Below are 22,043 nucleotides of genomic sequence, written 5' to 3' on the forward strand. Positions count from 1 at the left end.
AAAAAAAAAACTTGTGTTTGTGAGATGTAGTGCTCTTGTGCCAGATTCAGTTTTGAAGATATCTTTTCATCCTGGAGGCCCACCTCATCTACCTCATCTTGATTTTGGAGAGTGAGCGACTTGCAGGCAGGCACCCTTTGGATGTGCCTCTTCCCATCCTTTCCTGGGGCAGGCTGGGCTCTCTCGAGGCCAAGTCACTCTACCTGCTCTGCAGGTTCAGTGGATGCTTCAGCTGGGTGTTGATATGTTGCCTGAGAGATTACCCTCCTTCTGCATTTGTTTTCCAAACCTCTTCCATTGATGAATCACGCACGGCCAGTTTTTATTACATGTGTGAAGGCATGTGATTAAGGAGCCCTGTTTTGCTCTCCCTGTGTGTGCTCTGCTCCTGTGCTGATTTATTTGTTGTAATGCAGAGAAGGGGAGTCAGTAACACCTGGCCTGTGGTTGGGAAGGATGTCAGCACAGCCCTTTTCTGTGAGATGGTTCACTGGGGCCCCTCCTTGTGGGAAGCCAGTCCCTGGCAGCTCCCTTTGAAGTCACGTGGAGCAGCAGGATCCCAGCAAGTTCAGGCATGGGGCACCCTGTGAGTGCTTTGGGTGAGGAGTGCAGTTCCCGACTCCCAGCACAGTGTCCTGGCTGGGGCCTGTGCCTCACAGGGGAGGTGTAATGGAGCCATGGCTGAACTCCTCATTCTTACCTGCCCCTTCCCAGCTCACCTGCCAAAATCCTCCAGTGCTCATTTTCCCTGGTTGGGCTGTGAAGTTCAGCAGAAGTTAAAGTGTGTGTTTAGCTCTGGGCCAAAATCCTCTGCTGTTCTCACAGGTACAGCTGAGCTCCAGCAGTTGATCTTTTCCACCCCTTGTGCTCTGGACAAACGTGCTGCCTTCATTTCCTTGAGGGTGACTAAAGGATTTACTACACTGATAAGCACACTTTCCTCTCCCAGTGAGCTAAAACTTGGCCAAGTTACCTCTAAACTAGCCAGAAAGTCTGTGTTTTTCCCCCTGGTTCTTCCCTGGGGGACCAGGCTGAGGATGAAAGTGCTGGAGAGGGGGTACTGTGATGATTGTTTACAGATCTGCCTGTCAGTGATATGATTCTGCACACCCCCAGTTTAGTTTGATTTATTCTGAGATCACTGCACCTCACAGCAGTGACAGCATCAGGCATGCATAGAATTTCATAATTCTCCTTTGCTCCCAATACAACAGGACTTTCCTTTGGCTTTGATACTAAACCTTCCAGGCATAAGCTTGTGATTCCCTAAAATAAGTTATCCCATGCCAGATCTTTGGCATTAGGAAACTTTGTACATATTACCCTTTGATGATTGTGTCAAATACATATGGATGGTTACATTCCTGTATCACTTCTCTTATGCTGTGGTGTAGGAGTTCCCCCTGAGCATCACCTGTGCTGCCTTCAGGCTGTTGAGCTTCTCTGAGCCTCTCCTGCTTTCTTTAAGAATGAATATCAGCTGCTTTGTTGGCCCAAACTGATTTCATGGTCTACTTTGGACTTTATCAACTCTGTCAGGATTAATACTGTGACACCCTGTTTCTCTGTAGAAATGTAGGGGTTTTGCCTCTAATGTCAATGCTGGGAAATGAAAAACAGAGCAGAAGTGAGGAGCAAAACTTGGCGTCTGTGTGGTGCTTGTGTTCCACCCCCGCTGCTGTTGGGAGGCTGGGTCCCGAGGGTGTTTGCTGGTGCTGGGAGGTGCTGGCATCCCTGGAGCTGTGCCAGCACGGAGCCAGGCCTTGGGCTGCCAGCCCAGCTCGGGTTATCCCTTCCATGGCTGGAGGGCCAGTCCTTTGGCAGCTGCTCCCTTTGGAAGTGCTCAGGTCTTGTTGAGTAGCAGAACACAGTGAGAAGCCCTCTCTGTCTGTGGAAGCAGGTGCTGGGGCTGGAAGTGCTTTGGTGACTGGACCAGTTGAAGGAGGGCTCGTCGGGATCTCTCGCTGGTCACAGTGACCCCAAGAAAGGTTAGAAAGTCTCTTTTCCCAGCCCAGCGCTTGAAGGAGGAGTCAGGGCTCTTCATTTCTCACTCTCAAGGTTGTTTATTGTTCCTTATCTATAAAAAAATTTCTCCTGTCCTGCCAAGGTCCTCTCAGCAGGACAGTCCAGGCACTCTGCCTGCCCCAGGGCAGTGTTATGTCTTTATACTAAAAACTACATATACAATATTCACAATTACTTCCCAATGCCTATCACCTATGTTAGACAGTGAGCTTCTGAACCAATCTGTAAGTGCCAATATCACAGCAGAAGATGGAGGCCAAGAAGGAGAAAGGCTAGACATGCCCAGATCCCTCCATCTTGCCCCCTGAACCCCCATACCAAAAACCCTAAAATCTACTTTTCCACCCTGTGATAAATTTACTATTATTATACCTAAACTGTTGTGGCTTGCTGACCTTCATATAAGGTTGGTAACTTGCTCCACGGCTCATAATCAAAACCACAGGGGCATCTTGGGCTCTGTGCCAGGATCTCTGAGCCCCCTGGCAGGGGTCTTGGCCATCTTGGACAGCCAGAGGGATGTTCTGGGTTCCCACAAGGGCTGATATCAGGAGTTCCTCCTTTTGAGGACACAGTGGAGTGCCAGACTTCTGCTCTGTGGTGGTTTTAGCTGGTTCTGCGTGCCCAGCTCTGGGCTGCAGTTGCTGTGTCAGGAGAGTTTCCCACAGCGTGTGCTACATCTGTGGCCGCACTGCAAGGCTGGGAGCGGTGCTGAGGGTGTGAAGGTGCTGCTGAGGGTGTGAAGCAGGGGCAGGAGCACCAGGGGCTGTGCTGAGAGCTGCCTGAGGTCACCCCCAGGGCCTGAGCTGTTCACACCCAGCTCAGTTCGCGGGGCTGCACGGACACTGCGGCTCCAGCGAGTGTGAGCAGCTCACAGGCGTCAGCTGCTGCCAGCACGGGGCCACTCTGGAGTGTGGCCGTGGCTCTGGGTGCCCCCATGACGGTGGGAAGCACGTCCTGTCAGGCATGTGGAGGGGAGCTGCTGATGTTTCTCAGGCCAGCTCAGCTCTGTGGTCAGGCATTTTCCTTTCAGGTTTTTAGGTCAGGCGTTATTTTCTGTTTCGGGCGCGTTCCACGTCTGAGAGTTACCTCAGGTACTGAGATGGCTGCTACTTAGCTGGTCAAATTCATCCTTAAAGGAGATCAAGCAAGTCCAAAAGCCACTTTTCCCTGTGCTCTGTTATTATTTCATTTCATGGTATGTTATCTTATGCTGTTCTGTTGCTATCAATTTAAGACTAGAGAAACCCTTAAGACTGTCTGGTTTAAACCCTTGTCTAGGACAAGAATTCCCCATTGGTCCTGCATCCATCAGCATTGGTGTGCCAAAGTTTCAGCAGCTCCTGGCAAGCTGGGGCTTCAGCCTCATTTGGAGCCTTTCAGCTGTAATTTTTAATTAGATCCCCCTTAGATGTTCTGTAGGAAGACATTGAGTGTAGCTCAAGTCCTCTTGGCTGAGTGCTCTTGGACTGAGGTACAACATGAGCACAGCTGCTGGCTAGGTGTAGGGATTTGACTGGTCTTTAATCTTGGAGTCTGGAGGGGAGAGAGATTGTTTATAACCCTCATAAATCTCCTGCTATTGCTTTCTGAATGAGTTTGTTGTGTGAAACTGCTGTAGGCAGAGGACTGTGCTAGGGCCAGAGGAATCCTCTCTGCAGAGATGGAGAACAAGGTGTGTCAGGACTTTGGGCCAGATTTTGTCTGTGCCCTGTGTCAAAGGTGGGTGATGCTTTTGTTGGTTTTCCTGGCCTCATCCCAGATGCTTGAGTCCTGACAATCCTTTGCTTTTAAGACTGAACAAGGAATGCAGGATTTATTCCACATCCCAGCAGAGGTACTGTGCGTCAGAAGAAGGGAGGAAGGATCCTCTTTGTCAGTGTGGAAGCAGGAATGTGACATACCCTGTATGGAGACTGGCAGGAGAATGAAAAGCACTGAAAAATTATTTTGGAAACCTACGTAAGTAAGGATTTATCCATAAAACCTGAATTCTTGGTGTCCCATAAATCAATTTGCATGATTATATGTTATTATATATCATTATATATTTTGGAAAGGACCATCTCTTTACAAAGCTGCACATCTCTCCAGGGAACTGAAATTTAGGCAAAAATGATGCATGATATTGCTGGAGTTGAAATCTATTTGGGAATTGTCTTCAATATTAATGGAGACAGAGGGCTGTTCAAACACAGCTTCCTAAAACCAGTGTAATGTGCAGTGCAAACAAGGACAAAAATTAATATTGAGTCAAGACTAAATATTTGCTTTAAAATTTCCATGTGAGATTGATTTTAATTTATTTTTTTTTTTTAGTGGAGAATGTAGTGTCCATAAAATCAGCATTTTGGTAGGATTTTCCCAAGCAGTTGTAGCCTCCCTGTTTTGTGTTAACTGATAAAAAAGTGTGTGTGGCACCTTACAACCATAGCTGGAATCATGTGAATGAGAGGTTTGCTCATTCTTTTTCCTGAAAATATTTCTTCTGCTCATCCTAACAAATCCCCAGCAGTTTAAATAATGATTTCTCTACTTCTGCAACAAATTGTGGGCTAGGGAAATGTATGGCTGGCTGTGCTTCTCCTTCACTTACCCCAGAAAGCTGTTTTATCTGGGTTGTGTCAGCATTGTGCCTTAATTCTGCAGAGTCAGCCCAGCTCAGACATCTCCTCCCGCCTTCTCTTTAGGGTTCACCTTTCTGTTTTTTCAGTATTTTAACATTATTGCCTGTTGGGTTCGTGGCATCAGCATTTTTTAGAAACCAGGAGCAAATGCCTGGGTCAGGGGTGGTCCATAGCCCTGGCCTGGGGACCTCAGGTTGATTTTTGGGGGTTTGTTTCAGTGATGTGCTGGGTGTTTACACTTTGCTCAGGTTGATGTTGGAGTTTTATTTCAGTGATGTGCTGGGTGTTTACACATTGCTCAGGTTGATTTTTGGGGGTTTGTTTCAGTGATGTGCTGGGTGTTTACACTTTGCTCAGGTTGATTTTTGGGGGTTTGTTTCAGTGATGTGCTGAGTGTTTACACATTGCTCAGGTTGATTTTTGGGGGTTTGTTTCAGTGATGTGCTGGGTGTTTTCATTTTGCTCAGGTTGATTTTTAGGGGTTTGTTTCAGTGATGTGCTGGGTGTTTTCATTTTGCTCAGGTTGATTTTTAGGGGTTTGTTTCAGTGATTTGCTGGGTGTTTACACTGCAGAGGAATCAAAGGGCTCCCAGGGTACAGGAGGCAGCCTGAGCTCATCATCCTGTGGTTGTACAGGAGGAGCAGGGAGGGTTTGGATCAGCAATCCATTAATTCCCCCAGAAATCTCCATTTTCAAAATTCCTGTTCTGCACAGGTGATCCATACCCACGAGGTGTAAAGCTCCTGTTTGCTAATTTTAACCTTGAAATTTGTGGTAAATTCAGGGTGTGCCTTGTTACTTCTTTCTTTGTTTTTGTTTTTTAACTGAGATTTCTGTGTGACAGCCTGACTCAAACATCAGGAATCCTTAGCTGGTAAATAAAAATAAAAAAAAAAAAACAACGCCAAAAGCAAGACCTTTATTAAAAATGTATCTCAAAATGAAAAATCTACTCACCAAAAAAGAAATGCTGTCTTTCAAGGACAGGCTGACTGATGCTAGGATTGAATCTCTGATCCCTAAAATTATGTTCTGTATCTCTATCTAATTTAGATTAAACGACAAGAAGTCCTTAGGTAACAGCACTTAACAATTTTCTATTTCCTATGGTTTAAGGCCAAAAGGTGATTTATGTAAGAAATCAGCATTTGCCTCAGCAATGATGGTATTTTGAGAGACTGAAACAATTTCACTGAGATAAAATATAATAGAGAGGAAATATCCATGTAATTCTTGACACAGCTGCACACTGATATTTTCAGAGAATTCAGTGTTAGTCCTGCTTCATGTATCTCACGAATTGGAACACTATTAACTGTATTTTATTATTTTTTAAATTATTTTTTCTCTAGCAAGGCTGAGTTTGTTCAGCACTTCCACGAAAAATGTAGGACTCAATTTCCTTATTTTTATGGAGCCCTGAATGCTGAACAATTTGGGCACCAGATGCTTGATTTGATTTTTTTTTTCAATTAAGGTGTGCATGAGAATATATACACCTTCAAATATTATCAAATTTCTGCCTCAAGGAAACCAATCTTCTGACATTTCCTTTGCTTTCTTTCAGGTGGATTTGGAGCCAGAAGGCAAAGTGTTTGTTGTCATAACTCTCACAGGAAACTTCACAGAAGGTAAGGGTTGTTTCCATTCGGAGCTGGACTGCTCTGTGTCCCTGCCATCAGTTCCAGAGCAGTGCAGACATTTGGATTCTTCAGGGGCCCCATGCTGGGGTGTGCCTGAGGTTTTCTGAGTGATGGGGGAAATCTGGAAGGGGCTGTTGGTGGCAGCTGGAGCTCTGTGTGCCCTCTGCTCTGATCCCAGACCTGGGGAGCTTGCTGGTTGTGTTCCCTCTGGTTTATTTCCCTGAAGCTGGCCTTCAGACAGGTTGTTTTTGTCACTGGTGCTTTTCACCTGGCTGCCTCTCCAAGGGCAAGCTGAGGAGAAAGCAGAGCATATTTAAAATGGAACATGTTTAGAACATCTGGATGCTTTTTGTTCTGTAATTGTTCACATCTACTTCACGACCGTTTCTGTGTCCTGGGTTCACTTTGCACAGGAAGCTTGCAAGATTTTAGTGTGACAGCTGCCCCAAAAAGGTATCTGGGCAGACTTTTTTTTTTGGTAACTACATTTTATAGTGTGATGGTTTTGATGTCCTTGTTGTTTATTGTGATACCAGTTATGAGTGTGCATGTGAGCTATGCTGCAGCGGCCCAGAAAATCTTTGTGTTTGTAACCAGAGAACAGGAGAGTGCCAAGATGTGCTGGGAAGGCCTGGAGGAATTTCTTGCAGGGATGAAAAGGATGTCAGAAATTGGCTTTAATTTCTTATGACAGAGCCAGGGATGGAAAGAGAAGAAACTGGAGTGCTTTTACTGACTTACATCCCGTTTGTATCCACGTGCAGGAGGGTCATGCTTGGCACAGTTTCCCAGTTTGTGCCATGCTTGGCCATTTAAAGCATGGTGGGCATGAGCATAAATGCAGTGTGTGTTTGACCTGTGCTGGTGGCTGAGCATGTTGCTAACAAGGTCTCAGAGATGAGAAATGCAGAACTCAGATGTTTGTACAGCTACTGCTTTCCAAGGGGAATGGGAAATGTTGGAAATAATTTACTTCTCTTTCCTCTGTTGTTCTTGAGGATGTGTAGACTTACAGAACAGGAACAGCAAAGGTGGCTCTTGGGTTTTTTCTTGTCTGGTTGTTCCCATGTATGGTCACATTTAGAGTTTCCAAAAAAAGTCTTAATCCATGGCAAGCCTGCTTGCAGATACTGACTTTTCCCAGTCCTTGGGTAAAAGAGGTATTCATGAAGAATCAGGGGTTTCCCTGTGATACACAGAGAAGTCTTGTTCATAATATCATATTTAATTCTGCTTTTGTCTCTTTTGCTGGAAGTGTGGAGGCTCTGAATGGTATTTGAAATTTTAAGGGTTTTTTGGAAAAAAAAGTCTGAGAATAATTCACGACTTGAAAGCTCAAAATCAGCTTGCCCCTCATTCCCCTGATCTGGAGGGCAGCCACTGCTCCTTATGACTTCTTATGCTGAGCTGGTTGTTTTGGTAATGGAAATAGCTAAATTCACAGGGTCTCAGGCACCATTGTCTACCTCCAGTAAAGTAGAAGTCCAAAAAGTGGGCAAAGAGAGGGAGGAAGTAGGGGGGATAAGAAGAAAAAATAGCAAAACACAAAAAACTCCCAACAAAACAATTGAGACTGGGGTTTTAGGCCCACCTGGGACTGCCTTATTTTGTTTGTCCTATTTTGTTTGTCCTGTTTTGCTTACTCAAAACAGGCAGTCCTAGTGGTGCTTGGACTTTACCTTTTAGGAGTGGTGGTTTTTTGGCTTGATTAAAAGTTCTCACCAAAACCTGAATTTGGTTCTGCTCACCTACAGCAGGGATGGGGGAGCAGGGTGTGGCTCCTGTGAGTCTGACAGAGGCGTTTGAGACTGTCAGGATTTGAGGGCAGTACAGCAAACATGCAGCTGCAAAGGGATCAGTTCTGTGCATGTTCCCATGTGGCTCTTCTGTCCATCACTGCTACCCTGCTGTTCTGAGGCAGGGAGATCTGCCTGTTTGATGTGTTAAAAATACATGTAGTTTTTCAGCAAAAGAAAGGAACAGAGCAATAGGAAGTGAGGGAGACCTAGAGAAATTATACCTGCCTCTCTTTATTTTCTGTGCTTGGATATACTTGCTGTGCTAAGCTGTATTTGATTATATTAACTACCCTCATTCAGCTGACATTTCCTGTGTAAAGCACCCAGTGCAAAATAAAAATGAAAATCTCCTTACCTTGGGAGGAGATTACCTCTCACAGAAATCACAGAGTATCTGAGCTGGAAGGGACCCACAAGGGTCAGCCAAGTCCCACTCCTGAACTCCCCAGGGTGACACATCCCTGGTGGCCCTGGCAGCCAGCTGGGGTGGAGGGAAGCACCCTCATCCCCAGGCATCTCCTCACTGACCCAGGAGCTGTTTCAGTCCAGGCGGTTTTATAGAGAAGGTGAGGACTGACTTCTGCCTGCCAGGCTTCAGGCATTGCTTAGGGATTGATTTCCTGCCTTTTCTCAAATTAATTTATTTACTCTTTTCTGGGTTTTCTTTATTTCACCCTTTTAGGGTTTTTGTTTTCAAGTCATCAAATTTTTTCCAAGTCGTACGATTCCTTTTGAAAACTCTTATTCCTTTTACTCTGGATATAAATATGATTTTTTCCCCCCAGAAGGGTGTCTTTAGCATTTCTTAGCTCTCTCTCTGTCTCTGTGTCTCCTTGCTTCTGCTCTCTTACAAATAGTGAATGTGCCTTCTCTGAGGTGTGTTTTTGCAGTGGATGTGAGGCACGTTGTCAGCTGAGGAGCTGGAACAGGAGCAGGGTGTGCCATGTGTGGGACCCCACCAAGCTCTGCCCAGCCCTGGGGACTGCAGGAGCTGTGGTTTAACAGGACCCAGAGAGGCCTGCTTCCCTCCCTCCCTGTGATCCATGTGTGTGCCAGGAACTCTGGGATAATCCACAAGATCTCAACTCTGGCAGGCCCTCTTTAAAGAGTGAAAATCTGCATTTTTGCTCTCTTACACACATAGGGCTCTTGAGGTGCCCCAGAGGGTGTTGCTCAGCTGGTGACATGAATTCAGACCCGCTCTCCAGTGCTTGTTGCCTTTCCCACTGAATGCTGCTTTCAGCTGTGAAAGAGCAAACCCTGAGTTAACTTTTGGGCAGGATATGTTTGATTGGAAATCAAAAGCCTTGCAGTGAGTGTGGTGAACCCCTGCTGTGGTTTGTGCCTCTGGGCCCCTGTGAGATGTTAGAAGAGATTCTCCAGAGCTGGTGGTGGTGCTTGGGCCGGGCTGTTTGGCTGCAGCAGGGTCAGGCTGGACACGAAGAGGCCCCAGGTGTGTTCCTGGATGGATTGAACCTCTCCCCTGGCAGCACTGGAATCCCAAAGCAGCCCAGTCCCCTCACAGCTTTGCCTGCAAGGTGCCCTCAGTTTGCCACCTCTCTTTCTGTTTGCCCTGTTTAATTCTGAGCAAAGCTAATTAAATTAATACAAATGAAGTATTTGACTGAATTAATTAATGAAGCAAGCCCTGTAGAAAACAGAGTGTTTCTATTTTAGTGCTTTGAACTCTTGAAATTTGCCTTTTTTTTTTTCCCTGTTGTCACTCAAAGTGATAATTTTGGCTTGAAATTCAGTTTTAATTTCATCATTCTAAAATAAGTAATGGTTGTTTCTTTTCTCTCAGTGTCAGTAAAGACAATGACAAATTTGAGTTCTGGGCAAGAAATAGAAAGACAAGAATATTGAAAAGCCAAGTGAGTCTGTAGAGTGGATATAGCACCTGTTACTAAATATTTCATGTTGGTAGGGTTTGCAGCAGCAAGGAACCATAGAATCATATTGGAAGGGACCTTTAGGATCATCTGGTTCCATCCCCCCAAGGGGGAAGCTGAACCTGCTTGCCTACAGGTAACCTAAGAAGCAGGTTCAGGAAGCCCAAACCTGTTTCTGGACCAGGAAATGCTTCTTTGTTTTGCAGCTGGCACATTCAAATGATTTGTCCTCAAACACAGAGACTCCTGGTCTTTTGCTGTCATTTTTCTTAGAATACATTTTTCTAACACAAAGTTTTTTTTAAAGAAATAATGTTTTCTCTGCCAGGTACCACTAAAGATCTGCAGCCCCTAAAGTGTCAAGTGGAACCTAAATATTGTGTTAACAAGATCCTTGCTCTGCACTATAATGTAGCTCCTCAGCCCCCTAAAATTTCTATTGATAGGTTTGTTATCAGGTTCTTGCACAATAGGGAGGAAAAAGAGTTTTACCAGTTCTCTGTAAACTGCAATAATGACTGCTTTCAGCCCATCTGTTATAGTTAAGGGAATAAATACTGGAAACTAGGAAGTAGGAATTAAGAAATGCCTTGTTCTCATACCCTGTGTTTTGGACCACTCTTTTCTTTTGGTTTACTGGGTCTAGCAGGGTTTTAAAAATTGTAGTAGACACCACCTAGAAAAATTGCTGGTCCAAATATAGATCAGTGCAGAATAAGATAAATGAAGTTCTGCTGTCCTTGGTTCACAGTCTGAGGACATGGAAGCCTTTAATGTCTAGCCCAAAGTCTTGTGTGGCAGGAAATACACATTTCTACACTCTTGTATTTTTTTCCCGGTGTCTACAAGTTTTTTCAGTGCTTTACACTTGCCACACCTGTGTGCTGTAGGCAAGAGATTTCCAGATCCACTCCATGTTGGTCCAGCTCTGCATTTTCAGATGGAGATAGGTCAGGACAGTGTTGAGTCCCATGGGGGAGAAAATCCACCCTGAGTAGGTTGAGCCCTTGCAGGGACCAGGGATGTAATTCACAAATGCTGTGCATCTCTGTGGGGCAGGCAGGAGAACTTCAGTGGATCCCCAGCCTTGCTGAAAGATTTCAGTCAGGCTAAAAAATAACATGCCAGGTTAAAAAAGAAAAGGTTTCCAGAAGCTGATCTTGAAGTCCTGAGCAGGTATTGGTCTCCTGGAGTCACACTCTGCACACCCCAACAGAGGTTTATCAGCCAAGCAGGAGGAGCAAGAGAAGCTCTGTCCTTGTCATGAAGCCTCCATGAGTTCCTTTTTTTTTTTGTATTTCAAAGTGAAACTTTCAAAATGTTTGCATTTCACGTGTAAATATTGCTGAGAGAACCTGAGAGAACTTACACCAGGATATCTCACATATGCCTCTCTGCCTTAAAAAGAAAAAAAAAAAGGGAACAAAACAAGGCAAGTTTGGTAAATTCTGAATTTTCACAGGGAAAAAATATTTCAACAGGGAAGTAAACAAACAAAGCTGTTTATTCCTGGTAGCAGGAAGAGCCAGACCCTGGGAAATGAAGTGATTTGCTTGGTGTTTATGGAGGGCCTGTAATGCAGAGGCAGGAGGAGAACAGCACGCCAGCCTGCCACATATCCACAGGACTACTTTTATTTCTCAGAAAATGATCCATGTGAGCCCCACAGCTATTGCAGTGTGTCAAAGGCCGGGAGGTTTTTGTCAGTAATTTGTGACTTGCCCCTCATCTACCAACTGCAGAGATAGCCAGGCACTGTAAAAATGCCACAAACAGCAATAGCAGGGTTAACTTCCCTTCCTCAGTGGGCTGTGTTTTGTCTGGGCTCTGAAACCTAGAGATAAATATGCAAGCTTGCAATCAGTGGGATTTCAGTGTTCCTGGCTGTAATGAGGAACAGAGGTTGCTTTGCTTTATTTTCTTGTGATTCCTGGGAAGAGGTGAAGAGGGGAGATGAAACCTCCTTGGCCTTGGAGGACAGGGCTGTACTGGAGCTGGTGTTTGTGCTGCTGGGAGTGGGGATGGGGATGTGTAGGATGGAAGGAGACAAACATGAAGCTGTAGGAGGTGAGTGCTGGGATCCAGGGATGATGGCACACCCTGATGCTGCTTCATGGCCATCCCTCTCTGGACCCAGTGTGGTTGAAGGCACCTGGATGATATCCTGGACTGGGATGAAGGGGATACCCTGACAGCAGCACACCTCAGGCTGCACCTGGATTTCTCTAGACCACAGTTGGTGAACTTCCTGACTGGTGGAATAGGTAAATGGCTGTCCAGAAGCCTCAGTGCTTTACCAGGGGTCACTCTGTAAATCTGTGCCAGAAACTACAGGGAGAAAATACCAGCAAAGCCATGCCATCCATCCATCCATCCATCCATCCATCCATCCATCCATCCATCCATCCATCCATCCATCCATCCATCTCTCTCTCTCTCTCTCTCTCTATATATATACACATATACATACTTATATATATATATAATTTCAGTTCCACCAACTATCAAATTAGGCTGTATGCAATTTAATATCTGAGTCTCTCAATTCTGGCTGCTGGAGGAGACTCCTGATTTAGGTGGTAGCACCCAGCCAAGGGTTTTCCTTGTGCCTGGGTGCCTGGCAGCATGCAGCCTGTCCAGCATGCAGAAGTCCTTGTCCCCTGAAGGTAACAAATGCTGTTTTGCTGCAGTTTAATTACCTCAGTTTACCTGGGAGGAGCTCAGGCATGCTGAGTGCTCCTGGGGAGACCCAAGGGTCCCTTTGGCTCCACAGACATGAGGAGAATGAGCAGCATCAGTCCTGCTGCTTGGTGAGGGGGTTGTGCAGTTCAGTCCTGCACATCCCTGGAGGGGGACATGTCCCAAAAAACCAAGGGCAGAACTGGTGTTGGTGAGCTGGCATGGAGCTGCAGGAATCAGAGCTCATCTTCCAGTGGTGCTTTAGGAGGTGAATACTCACACTTGCAATTTATACACCTCTGTTTTAGGTTGTTCCAGACCATGCCCAGCAGAAAATAATGAGTTTCCTGCTCTTCAGTGCCAGCTGTTTTTGTTTCCTGGAGTGCTTCAGCAGCAATGATTCTGTTTGTTTTCCAGAATGAAAAGCTGAATCAAAACAGAGCTTTGAGCAAAGAGATCCTGACGTTGTTTGGCCAGGGTGACCTCAAGCTTGGCAGAGGCAAGAGAGGGAGGGATGAAAGCTTCTGCTGTCCCTGTCTGCTGTCTTTAGGGAATATTTACTCGTTTGTGATGTGGGATAAACTGCATGCCATCAGCATGGCTCGGGGTGCTATGGACACCACCTGCACTGAGCCACCTCAGTGGCTGCTGATCCTGGCACTGCCAGCACTGCTGGGGGTGGCAGGTGAGGGAATGAGGCAGTTTCATAATTGAGGGTAAATCTGTCTGTCTGAAAAGGATGCTCTTGGGTTTCCCTGGGGCTGCCTTGAGTGAGGCCAGCTCTGCCCCAGCTGTCTGGAGTGGGAAATTGGAGCAGGGCTGTGGTTGGGTTTTGGGCCAGAATTCCCCTGACTGAGCTCAGCCCTGCCCTGGGTGCTGCAGGGAGGCAGGAGGGGGAGCCCCAGCGGTGATGCAGAGGAGGGAGGGAGGAAGGCAGGAGGTCTGGCTGGGCAGGTGTCCTGCTCTCCTTGCCCCAGCTGCTGAGACAAGGGACAGGGGCAGTGAATGGTGGAAACACCGGGGAAAGTTGCTTGGAGAAGAAATAGAGCCATAAGGGTCTGGAAGAAGGTCAGAGATAAAGAATATAAGGAGAGAGAAGGAAGTGGGAGATTGGTCTGGGGGTGCTGATGGATGGGTATGGGCAGGAGTAGTCAGAAAGAAGCAGCTTTAAGAAGCCCAAAAGGCTGAAGGAGGTGGGAGGAGGAGAGAATATGGACAGAGGGGATTGTAGAGGAGCTGCAGGGGACAGGGAAACGCTGCAGCAGCAGCACAGCTGTGACCATCAAAGCCAGCTTCTTGCTAGAGCCTGGAACTGTTTTTAATCCCAGAATCTCGGCTCTTTTCTGCCGTCTAGCTGCCAGACGTGTTGAGCATGTGTGTCTGTCACCAGCACTGATCCCTCACTAAAGCAGAGTCCTTTCCTGGCAAGTGTGTTCTCCTGTCAGTGCTCTCCTCTCTCCCTGGAGCTGTGTGCTCAAACCACAGCCTTGCTGCTGAGCCAGGACCAAGGAGACTGCTGCAGTTCCAGCAAAGGAACTTGCTTCCAATAATAACTTTCTTTGTTTATAAAGTGTAGGAAATTGCCTTAGAGCCAGAAACCTTTTCATTTGAAGGATATCACTAGAAAATAAAACTCTCAAAAGTCAGGCAATGTTGAATTTTTGTGTCTAAAATGTGTCCTTCCTGTATGTTCACAGTACAAACTTGCAGAAGGCATTTGCAAGTCAGCAAGGATAGGGGCAGAAAAATGTTTATTGTCCAGCTTGCCCAGCTCAGAGTTCTTAGGTGTTCAGTGAGGAATTTTTACTGAGTGATGGCCTCAGTTTAGTCCTACTCCTGTTTTTATTTGCATTGACTCTAGTTCTGTATTTCACTTGTGAATAGGAGGCAAAGTGGGAAAAACAAGCCTTTCAAGGGAAGGGTCCAGTTGCATCCAAAAGGGCTGATGACAGCTTGAGCATGAAGGCCATGGCAGAGGAATCCCTGTGTCCCATGATGTGGCTGGAAAATGGCTGTGTGAGAAGGCAGGATGCTGTGTGGGGGGAGAACTGCTTAAACCTGTGTGAGGGCTGTTGTGACCATCAAACCATGGGCTGGCTTTCATCTCCTGTCATTTGAACCTAAATAAATTCCCTCCTGATGTGCTCCTTCCCCACTGAGGGACTGGGAAAACAGATGAAGAGAGGCGCAGGTTTTAGGTGTCTCTCAAAAGCTGCTGGGGAAAGTGACTTTCTTCCTGCTCACCCACCTCTGCTGGTTTGTTAATTGAGAGGAGTGAGAGCCTGTGGGGAGGCAGGGTATGAATTCACTGCTGTTCTTACACCTGCTGGAAAGGGGCACCTCTTTGGGAGAATGAGATTGATGGTGTCACATCGTGGAACTGCTGGCACCAGACTGGCCAAGCAGCCTCATGGTGAGTCACCTTCCCTGGAAGTGTTCAGGAAACAGCTGGACATGGCACTCAGAGCCGTGGTTTTGTTGACAATGTGATGTTTGGTCAAAGGTTGGACTCGATGATCTTGGAGGTCTTTTCCAATCTTTATGATTCTGTGAGCCTGAGCTGAGGCAAGCAGCACCCTCTCCATGTGGCAGCCAGCATTTTCAAAGCTGTATTTGTTTGGATTTGGGACATCTGCTTTTGAAATCCCAGAGACATATTTCAGAAGTGGGGAAATATGTATTGCAGGGTGAAAATCACGTTTGGGAGGAGATGAGGAAGGGGAGAGAATCAGGTCTGGCTGCGTTAGCTGCTGGGAAGCTGTTGGGGCCAACTGCATTCATTTCCTGAAGGCCTTGGGAAATCCCTCTGGGAATTCCCAGTAATCCCCTGGCACTGGGAGGGGCAGAGCACTCATGGTCCCGGCCATCTGCAGAAGTTTCAGGGTGGATTGTGCTGTCCCCAGGCTGAGCACTGAGCATTTCCTTGCTGCATTGCCAGGGAAATTGGGGATGTGTTGATGAGAAGAGGTGCTGCTTCTTGGCAGAGCTCTTCCCAATAAGCTGGGAATACAAGAGGCTGAATTTGTTTTTCTTGACAGATGCTTTGCTGTGGCAGTGTCTTACTCAGCCCATGGTGTGTGGGAACCTGCGTGGGAGAGCGGCATGGTAAACAACCTGCTTTTTAAGGCTGTGGAAATTAGAGGCCTCATTGGCAAGCTGCCACATGGAAATCTCCAAAGTTCCTGGGTCAGCTGTGGGATCTGAGCTCAGTTTGTTGCTGGACCACTTGGGCTCCTCAGCTGTGGGGTGAGCAGTCCACCAGGAGAATCCAGGTGTAGCAGGGTGGTGATTCAGGGGTTGATCATCCTGCCCAGCCAGCCCAGGGCCGGTGCAGCTCCAGGGGAGAAGCTGAGGCCTCTCATGACAGCACTCAGAGGCCCCAGTGGCAGAAGAAGGGGAATGTTTAACTTGTCCTGTTGAATTAGCTTTCCCGGGTACTTTGCTCCTGACTAGATTCCAGTTGTGCTTTGGGATCCAGTTTGCTTTCTCGTGGAGAAAAGTGCAGTGCCCTTGGTGAGGAAGGTTTGAGATTTCACCCTAGAGATGGCTGCTTGTTGAGTAACATGTTACTTATTTGTGGAGATGCTGCAAAACTTTGGCACCCTCTGGACACAAGCTCCTTCATATTCCCATCTCAACTGGCTTTCTGTTCATCCTGGTTGCTTTGTGTGTTTTGTCTTTGCGTTCCATAAAGAGTGTTCTCCTGCTCCTCCTTCTTTTGAGGTTGATTTTAAACCCGTGTTGGTAGCAAACTACACTGCCTACATAAAAATGTGAGTTTTCAGCAGATTTAATTGATTGTCAGACATTGTATGAACACCTTTATTTCAATACCAAAACAGCCAACGTCTGAAGCTGCCCCAAAAGGGGGATGTCCCCAGAGCATCCACTTTAAAAACATCTTTAAACTGCACTTGGTTAAAAATAGGTTTGACTTGGCTCTGGTGCTTCCCTGTGTGGGCAGGGCCTCCCAGGAGGGAGTTGTGATCCCTGCTGTGGAATCACCCACAGCCTGTGAGCTGCTGGTGCCTGTGGCAGCAGGAGCAGGGGGGTTCAGGATCTCCCTGCCACCAATTCTGCTTTTCTGGAGGATTTTGCACAAGTGATGGGAGCTCTGACTTATAAATGCTGTCACTCTGTTCCTGCTACTTCTGCAGCCAGCGTGGTTTGAGCTCTTCTAAATTTATCAGAGGGTTTCTGGCGCATGAATTAATCATGGCAAAGATCAAAGTTGCTCTGTTAGTTTTTTCCTAGTTTTAGTGAATAATGTATTAAAATGTTTTCCTTCCCTAGTAAATCTCATCTCAACGTTTTTCTCTGGAGTTTAGTAAGTGGGAAGGACCAACAGGAGGTTTTACAAAGGAAATTTGCTTGCCTAAGCCCAAGGAAAGAGTAATGATTGTAATTGTGAGGGGAGGAGGGAGAGGAATCAGTTTAAGGCTCTAATGAGCCATGCAGTGAGAAGTGTTTTGGGTTTTATTGGGGGTTTTTTGCCTGTTCTTATGTAGGTCAGTGTGACAGGAGTGGGTTATGGAACAGTTGGAATGCAGGCAGGTCTGAGATGGCAGGGAAGGGGCTCCCTTGTGAGGAGGGAACAGGGGGGCTGGGGTGACTTTTAGATTCTGCTTCAGCCAGAGGGAAGCACCTGTCTGGGATACAACCAGACTAATTTATTTTGCTTTTTGAAACTGTGTCTTGCTGGGTAAGGGACAGATACAAGGTGGCATTCTGGTCTCAGTGCCAGTCTGGGGCTCTGACTGCCTCTGTTCAGTGCTCAGGTTCCTCGTCTCCCTCAAATCCCTCTTCTGAATTCTAAATAAAATCCTTTTCTCCTGGAGTCTCCTCTCTATGCAAGCTGAGATGGTTGTTTGCCATCATTGCCCAAGCCTGGTTTCTCTGGCAAACAAATACATCCTGAGGTTTTGCAAATGAATGCAAAAACTTGCAGAGATGGAATGGTAAGGTTACTCACTATAGAAATGAGTGGAAAGGCTTTTCCATTGACATTTTTCAGCCTTGTGCAACATACTGTGGTGCCTTGCTTCCAAGCTGTCAACATCTGCAAGCAAATGTCTAAAACCAACTTTTCTTAGGGAAAAAAAAAAAACTTTTCCAAGAAAACTCATGTAATAGCGAATGTGGAAAAACTGCTCTGTGCATGTCTGAAAGCCTGTGTGGCAGTTGGGATTAAAACTTTATGCAAAATAACATGTATGGTGCTCATAACTGGTTGGGAGACTTGAAGAGGCAGAAAAACACTTGTTTTAGAGGTTCTCAAGCTGCCTTCTTCCTGCTCTCGTGTTCTCACAGAAGGTATGCAAACAGATTAAAAGCAGCTATTCCTGCCTCAGCCCCAGCTCTGGGCTGCACCCTTGGCTTTGCAGTCATCTCCTCTCCTGAGGATGAGGATGCTCCCAGCAGCCACACACTGGGAGAGCTGCAGGGCTGTCCTGCTCTCCCTGTGCTGCCACAGCCAAGTCCAAGAGGCTGAAGAAAACTGAGCCCCCCAAAAGTTTCTCTTCTGTCTTAGCTACTGGTACCACCAGAGCTTTGGCATCCTCGTGTAATTCTAGAAATAAGCCTGTGGTGTGCTTTTTGGCATGCTCACCAATATTGTGTGAACCTCACTGATCCTGTTCTCACTGCTGCCACACTGAAACATCATCCTTCAGTCCTCAAATGCTGTTATCACTGAGAGCTGAGGTGAATTTATGTCCTGGATCTGGCAAGCAAACAAGGAAGATGGATCTGCCCTGCTTCAGCACTTGGACAAGAAACAGAGGTCCTGCCTCCAGTGCACAGTTCTGTGTGATTTGATGCAGGGATGATTGCATGTTTGCATTTCCAAGACTGCTAATAGTGTTGTTTCTTACTCCCGAGTGGGGAAAACTTTTTTTGGATTCATTGTTCCTTCTTTCAGACAATATTGACAGGTTGGCATCTCAAAAGATGAGCTGCCCTTAACATGGCTTTTCTGTGAAGTCCTGGAAGTCAGCAAAGTGCTGCCAGCCCTAGCTGGCTCTTTCTCTGATCTTCACACAAAACTTTATCCAGTTTCAGAGGGCAAAACAGCAGCTGGATCAAACACAGGTCCCTATGTTTGATGTGCCACATGTTTGCTTTGCAAGGAGCCTCTCCTGGGGCTGGAACCAGAGTGCAGAGACTGGATTGTGCACAGAATGGTAAAAGCAGCAGAAGAATCCACTGCTGCTGGGAGAGAAACCCCATGTGGTCACCTCTTTGTGGAGGTGGCTGTTTTCCACCTGGCTGATTTGTGTATCCAACTTAACTTTTGAGGAGAACTGAAGAAAAGTAATTAAAAAAAAAAAAAAAAAAAAAAAGGCTTTCACTCTGCAGTACTAATGTTAGGGAAACAGAATAGGGTGTTTAAATCCTTTTCCCTTTTCAGGGTCAGGCTTCTTCAATTGTCTGTTTGTGTTTACAGCATTTTAATTAGCAAAGCTTCTTGTGGTTTTGACCATCCACAGGTTCATGGTGATAAAACTCCTGCTTAAAAGATGCAAAACCTTAGTAAGGGATTTTTGTCATAACTTACATGTTTTCCAGCCAGAAAAATAAACACATTGGTTTAGCCTCAGTTTATATTCAGTAGATGTGAGGAAGCCTACTGTTAGGTAAATATTGAGAGAACACCTACATACTGATGGCTGAAGGGTGTAGGGGGGGTGAATTAATTTCCTTGATCTGATTTTTATGTATTCTTTTCCTAAAACACCCACTACTACTCACTGGTAGGGCATGAGCTAGATGAGCATTTAGCATGATCTGGGATTGTTTTTCAGTGCTGGGGTGCTTGTAAGAAGTGAGGAATCTCTTAATCTCCTATCTTGATTTTCATACTCCAGTAAAATCAGTGGTTGGTCTTTGCTCTGTGCTTGTGTGTGACTCTGTGCAAGGGGAGCTTGCCTGCAGTGCTTCTAGGGGAGGAAAACATGGATACTGCTTCTGGTACTGATAAAAAAAGGCTTAATTAAGTTTTTGCCTATTAACATTGTTGATTTAAGGCTTTTACATTATTTTTTAAAATATCTGTATTTCTTCCAAATTAAAATGCCACGGTGTGTATGGGAGGGTAGCACTAGGAGCTGTCATGTGTGAGGAGGTACCTGGCTGACCTTTGCTGTGCTGCTGTTAGAGCAGTGGTGGTAGCACCGCAGTGAGATTTACTTCCAGCAGATGAGACCTTGAGTCAAACATTTCTAAACACGCCACTTCATCCTGCAGCCCTTCCTCTTGTTTTCCTGCTGTAGTTACACCCCACTGTAAGGATTTGCCTGACATAACCCCCTGGAATACAAACTGGGCAGGGGGAAAGGAGGGATCTCTGCCCAGGAAGCTCAGGGGGCAGGTGGGGTGGGGATGGAGGCTGCTGGGTGGGTGAGGCCGTGCTGGTGCTTGCCTTTGTCCTCAGATGACTTGGTGGGTTATTTATTCTCCTCTCCCGCTGCATGTATAATTTCCACTGCCATAAACACATGTTCAGTGTGAGTGCAGAGGAGGAAAGGGGAAGAGGCTTTTTAGTGTTGAACTTTGTAGTTAAGGTTTGCAGATAGGCAGGCACAGTGGATACCCCATAGTTACAGATGTCCCAGTTGAACCACGGATGTGGAACCTCCCTTCACTGAGCAATTACTTGTCTGCTTTTATAGCAGTATTTGGACATTTGAACTGTTCATGGTGGTTGTTGCTTTACCAGAGGTTAGAGGCTTTTAAAAGTCTGGGTTTTTTTAATTGTCTAGAATGGCTTTGTTTTGTAAAACAATCTCTGTGTCCAGAAGGAAAATATGTATCCTATAGGAAACTGGCCAGAATGCAAAACATGAGCTGGGAAGACATCTCTGTGTAGGGGGATACAGGATGGGTGAATGAAGGTGGTACAGAATGTAATATTATCCCCCACTGAGTTGCAGCTGGACCAATTACTAAAGGTTAGGAGCAGGCCTGATGTTAACAGGCCACACCTGTAGCCAATAAGAACAGTGGTATAAAAGAGTGGATTGGTGGGACCAGGAGTCAGATGGCTGCTGCAAGGACCAGGAACAGTCAGTGCTTAGAGGAGATGTCTATGAGAAACATTGAGGAGGTATGAAACTCTGGTGGTATGGAATCCTTGCACCATAGTGATAATAGAACTCTTGCTATATAAGACAACATCTCTATATCCTCTGACACCAAGGGTGGGAGGCATGAGGGGCTCCGTGTCACAGAATCGTAAACTGGTTTGAGTTGGAAGAGACCTTAAAGATCACCTCATTCCAACCCTCTTCTATGGGCAGGGACACTTTGCACTAGAGCAGGTTGCTGCAAACCCCATCCAGCCTGGCCTGGAGCACTGCCAGGGATGGGGCAGCCACAGCTTCTCTGGGCAACCTGTGCCAGGGCCTCAGCACCCTCACAGGGAAGAATTTCTTCTTAATAACTCATCTAAATCTATTCTCTTTCAGTTTGGATCTGTTCCCCCTTGTCTAGCACTATGTACCCTTGCAAACACTCTCTTCAGATTCCTGGTGGGCTCCCTTCAGGTACTGAGAGGCTGCATTAAGGTCACCCCAGAGCCTCCTCTTCTCCAGGCTGAGCAATCCAAATTCTCTCAGCCTTTCCATTAGCAGGCTCCAGTGCTGTATTGATGGATGATTTCTGCCCACAGCCTCTCACCCAGTGGCACTGGGACCTGCTGAACAGATGTGCTGGGTGTGAGCTGAGGAACTTCCATCCTGCTGGTTGGGAGGAAGGAGGTTTTGGTAGCCATATGTTTCACCATTTCAAAATCACTTGCAGCTTGTTGGAGGGATGAACTTGCCAGCTCCATGGTGTGGTGTGTGGGATGCATGAGCACCCAAGCCCTGAGACAGAGGGGTTTATTCTGTGGGATGTGGTTGTATATGTAGATCCACTAAATCATGTGGCAGATGGTCTCCTGCAGCTACACCTGGGTTCAGGGTATGGCTGAGGTTGTGCTAGGCTCTCCCTCTCCTTTTCACTTGAGCCAGCAGCAGAAAATGAGAAGAAGAGTGCCCAAAAGAGTTGATGGCATGTGGAAAGTAATCCAGGCCTTCCTAAAGCCTGCTTAGTAATGCTCAGCTTTGTTATATTGTAAATTGAGGTGAACATAAGCATGGGTGTGAGGATCACCTGAAAGATGTGCAGTATCAGCAGAACATTAGCAGGGTCTGACAGCCAAGTAGTGGGAGAGAGTGTGAAATTTGAGGAGTGTTTTAAATATGAGTTAGCTTTTAGTAAAGAAAAAACCCCAACTTGTGGCATGTGCATTAATGGCAAGCAGGTCTGCAAGATAGAACTGTTGTGCTGTGGGGTTTGGGTGTCTGGAGAACGAGGGATGGAACCAAGTACAGCTC

General features: G+C 46.3%; 1 protein-coding gene across 1 annotated transcript in view; it reads left to right on the forward strand.

Annotated features, from left to right (window-relative positions):
* PRKCH (protein kinase C eta) overlaps positions 1 to 22,043 on the forward strand; it is a 114,731-nt gene that overhangs the window by 22,110 nt on the left and 70,578 nt on the right. The window contains exon 2 of the mRNA XM_063159755.1: positions 6,221 to 6,284. Coding sequence (XP_063015825.1) covers positions 6,221 to 6,284 — 64 coding nt within the window. The remainder of the gene's footprint in view (positions 1 to 6,220; positions 6,285 to 22,043) is intronic.

This window comes from Melospiza melodia, chromosome 6 (assembly GCF_035770615.1).
Source record: "Melospiza melodia melodia isolate bMelMel2 chromosome 6, bMelMel2.pri, whole genome shotgun sequence".
NCBI classification, from domain to species: Eukaryota; Metazoa; Chordata; class Aves; order Passeriformes; family Passerellidae; genus Melospiza; species Melospiza melodia.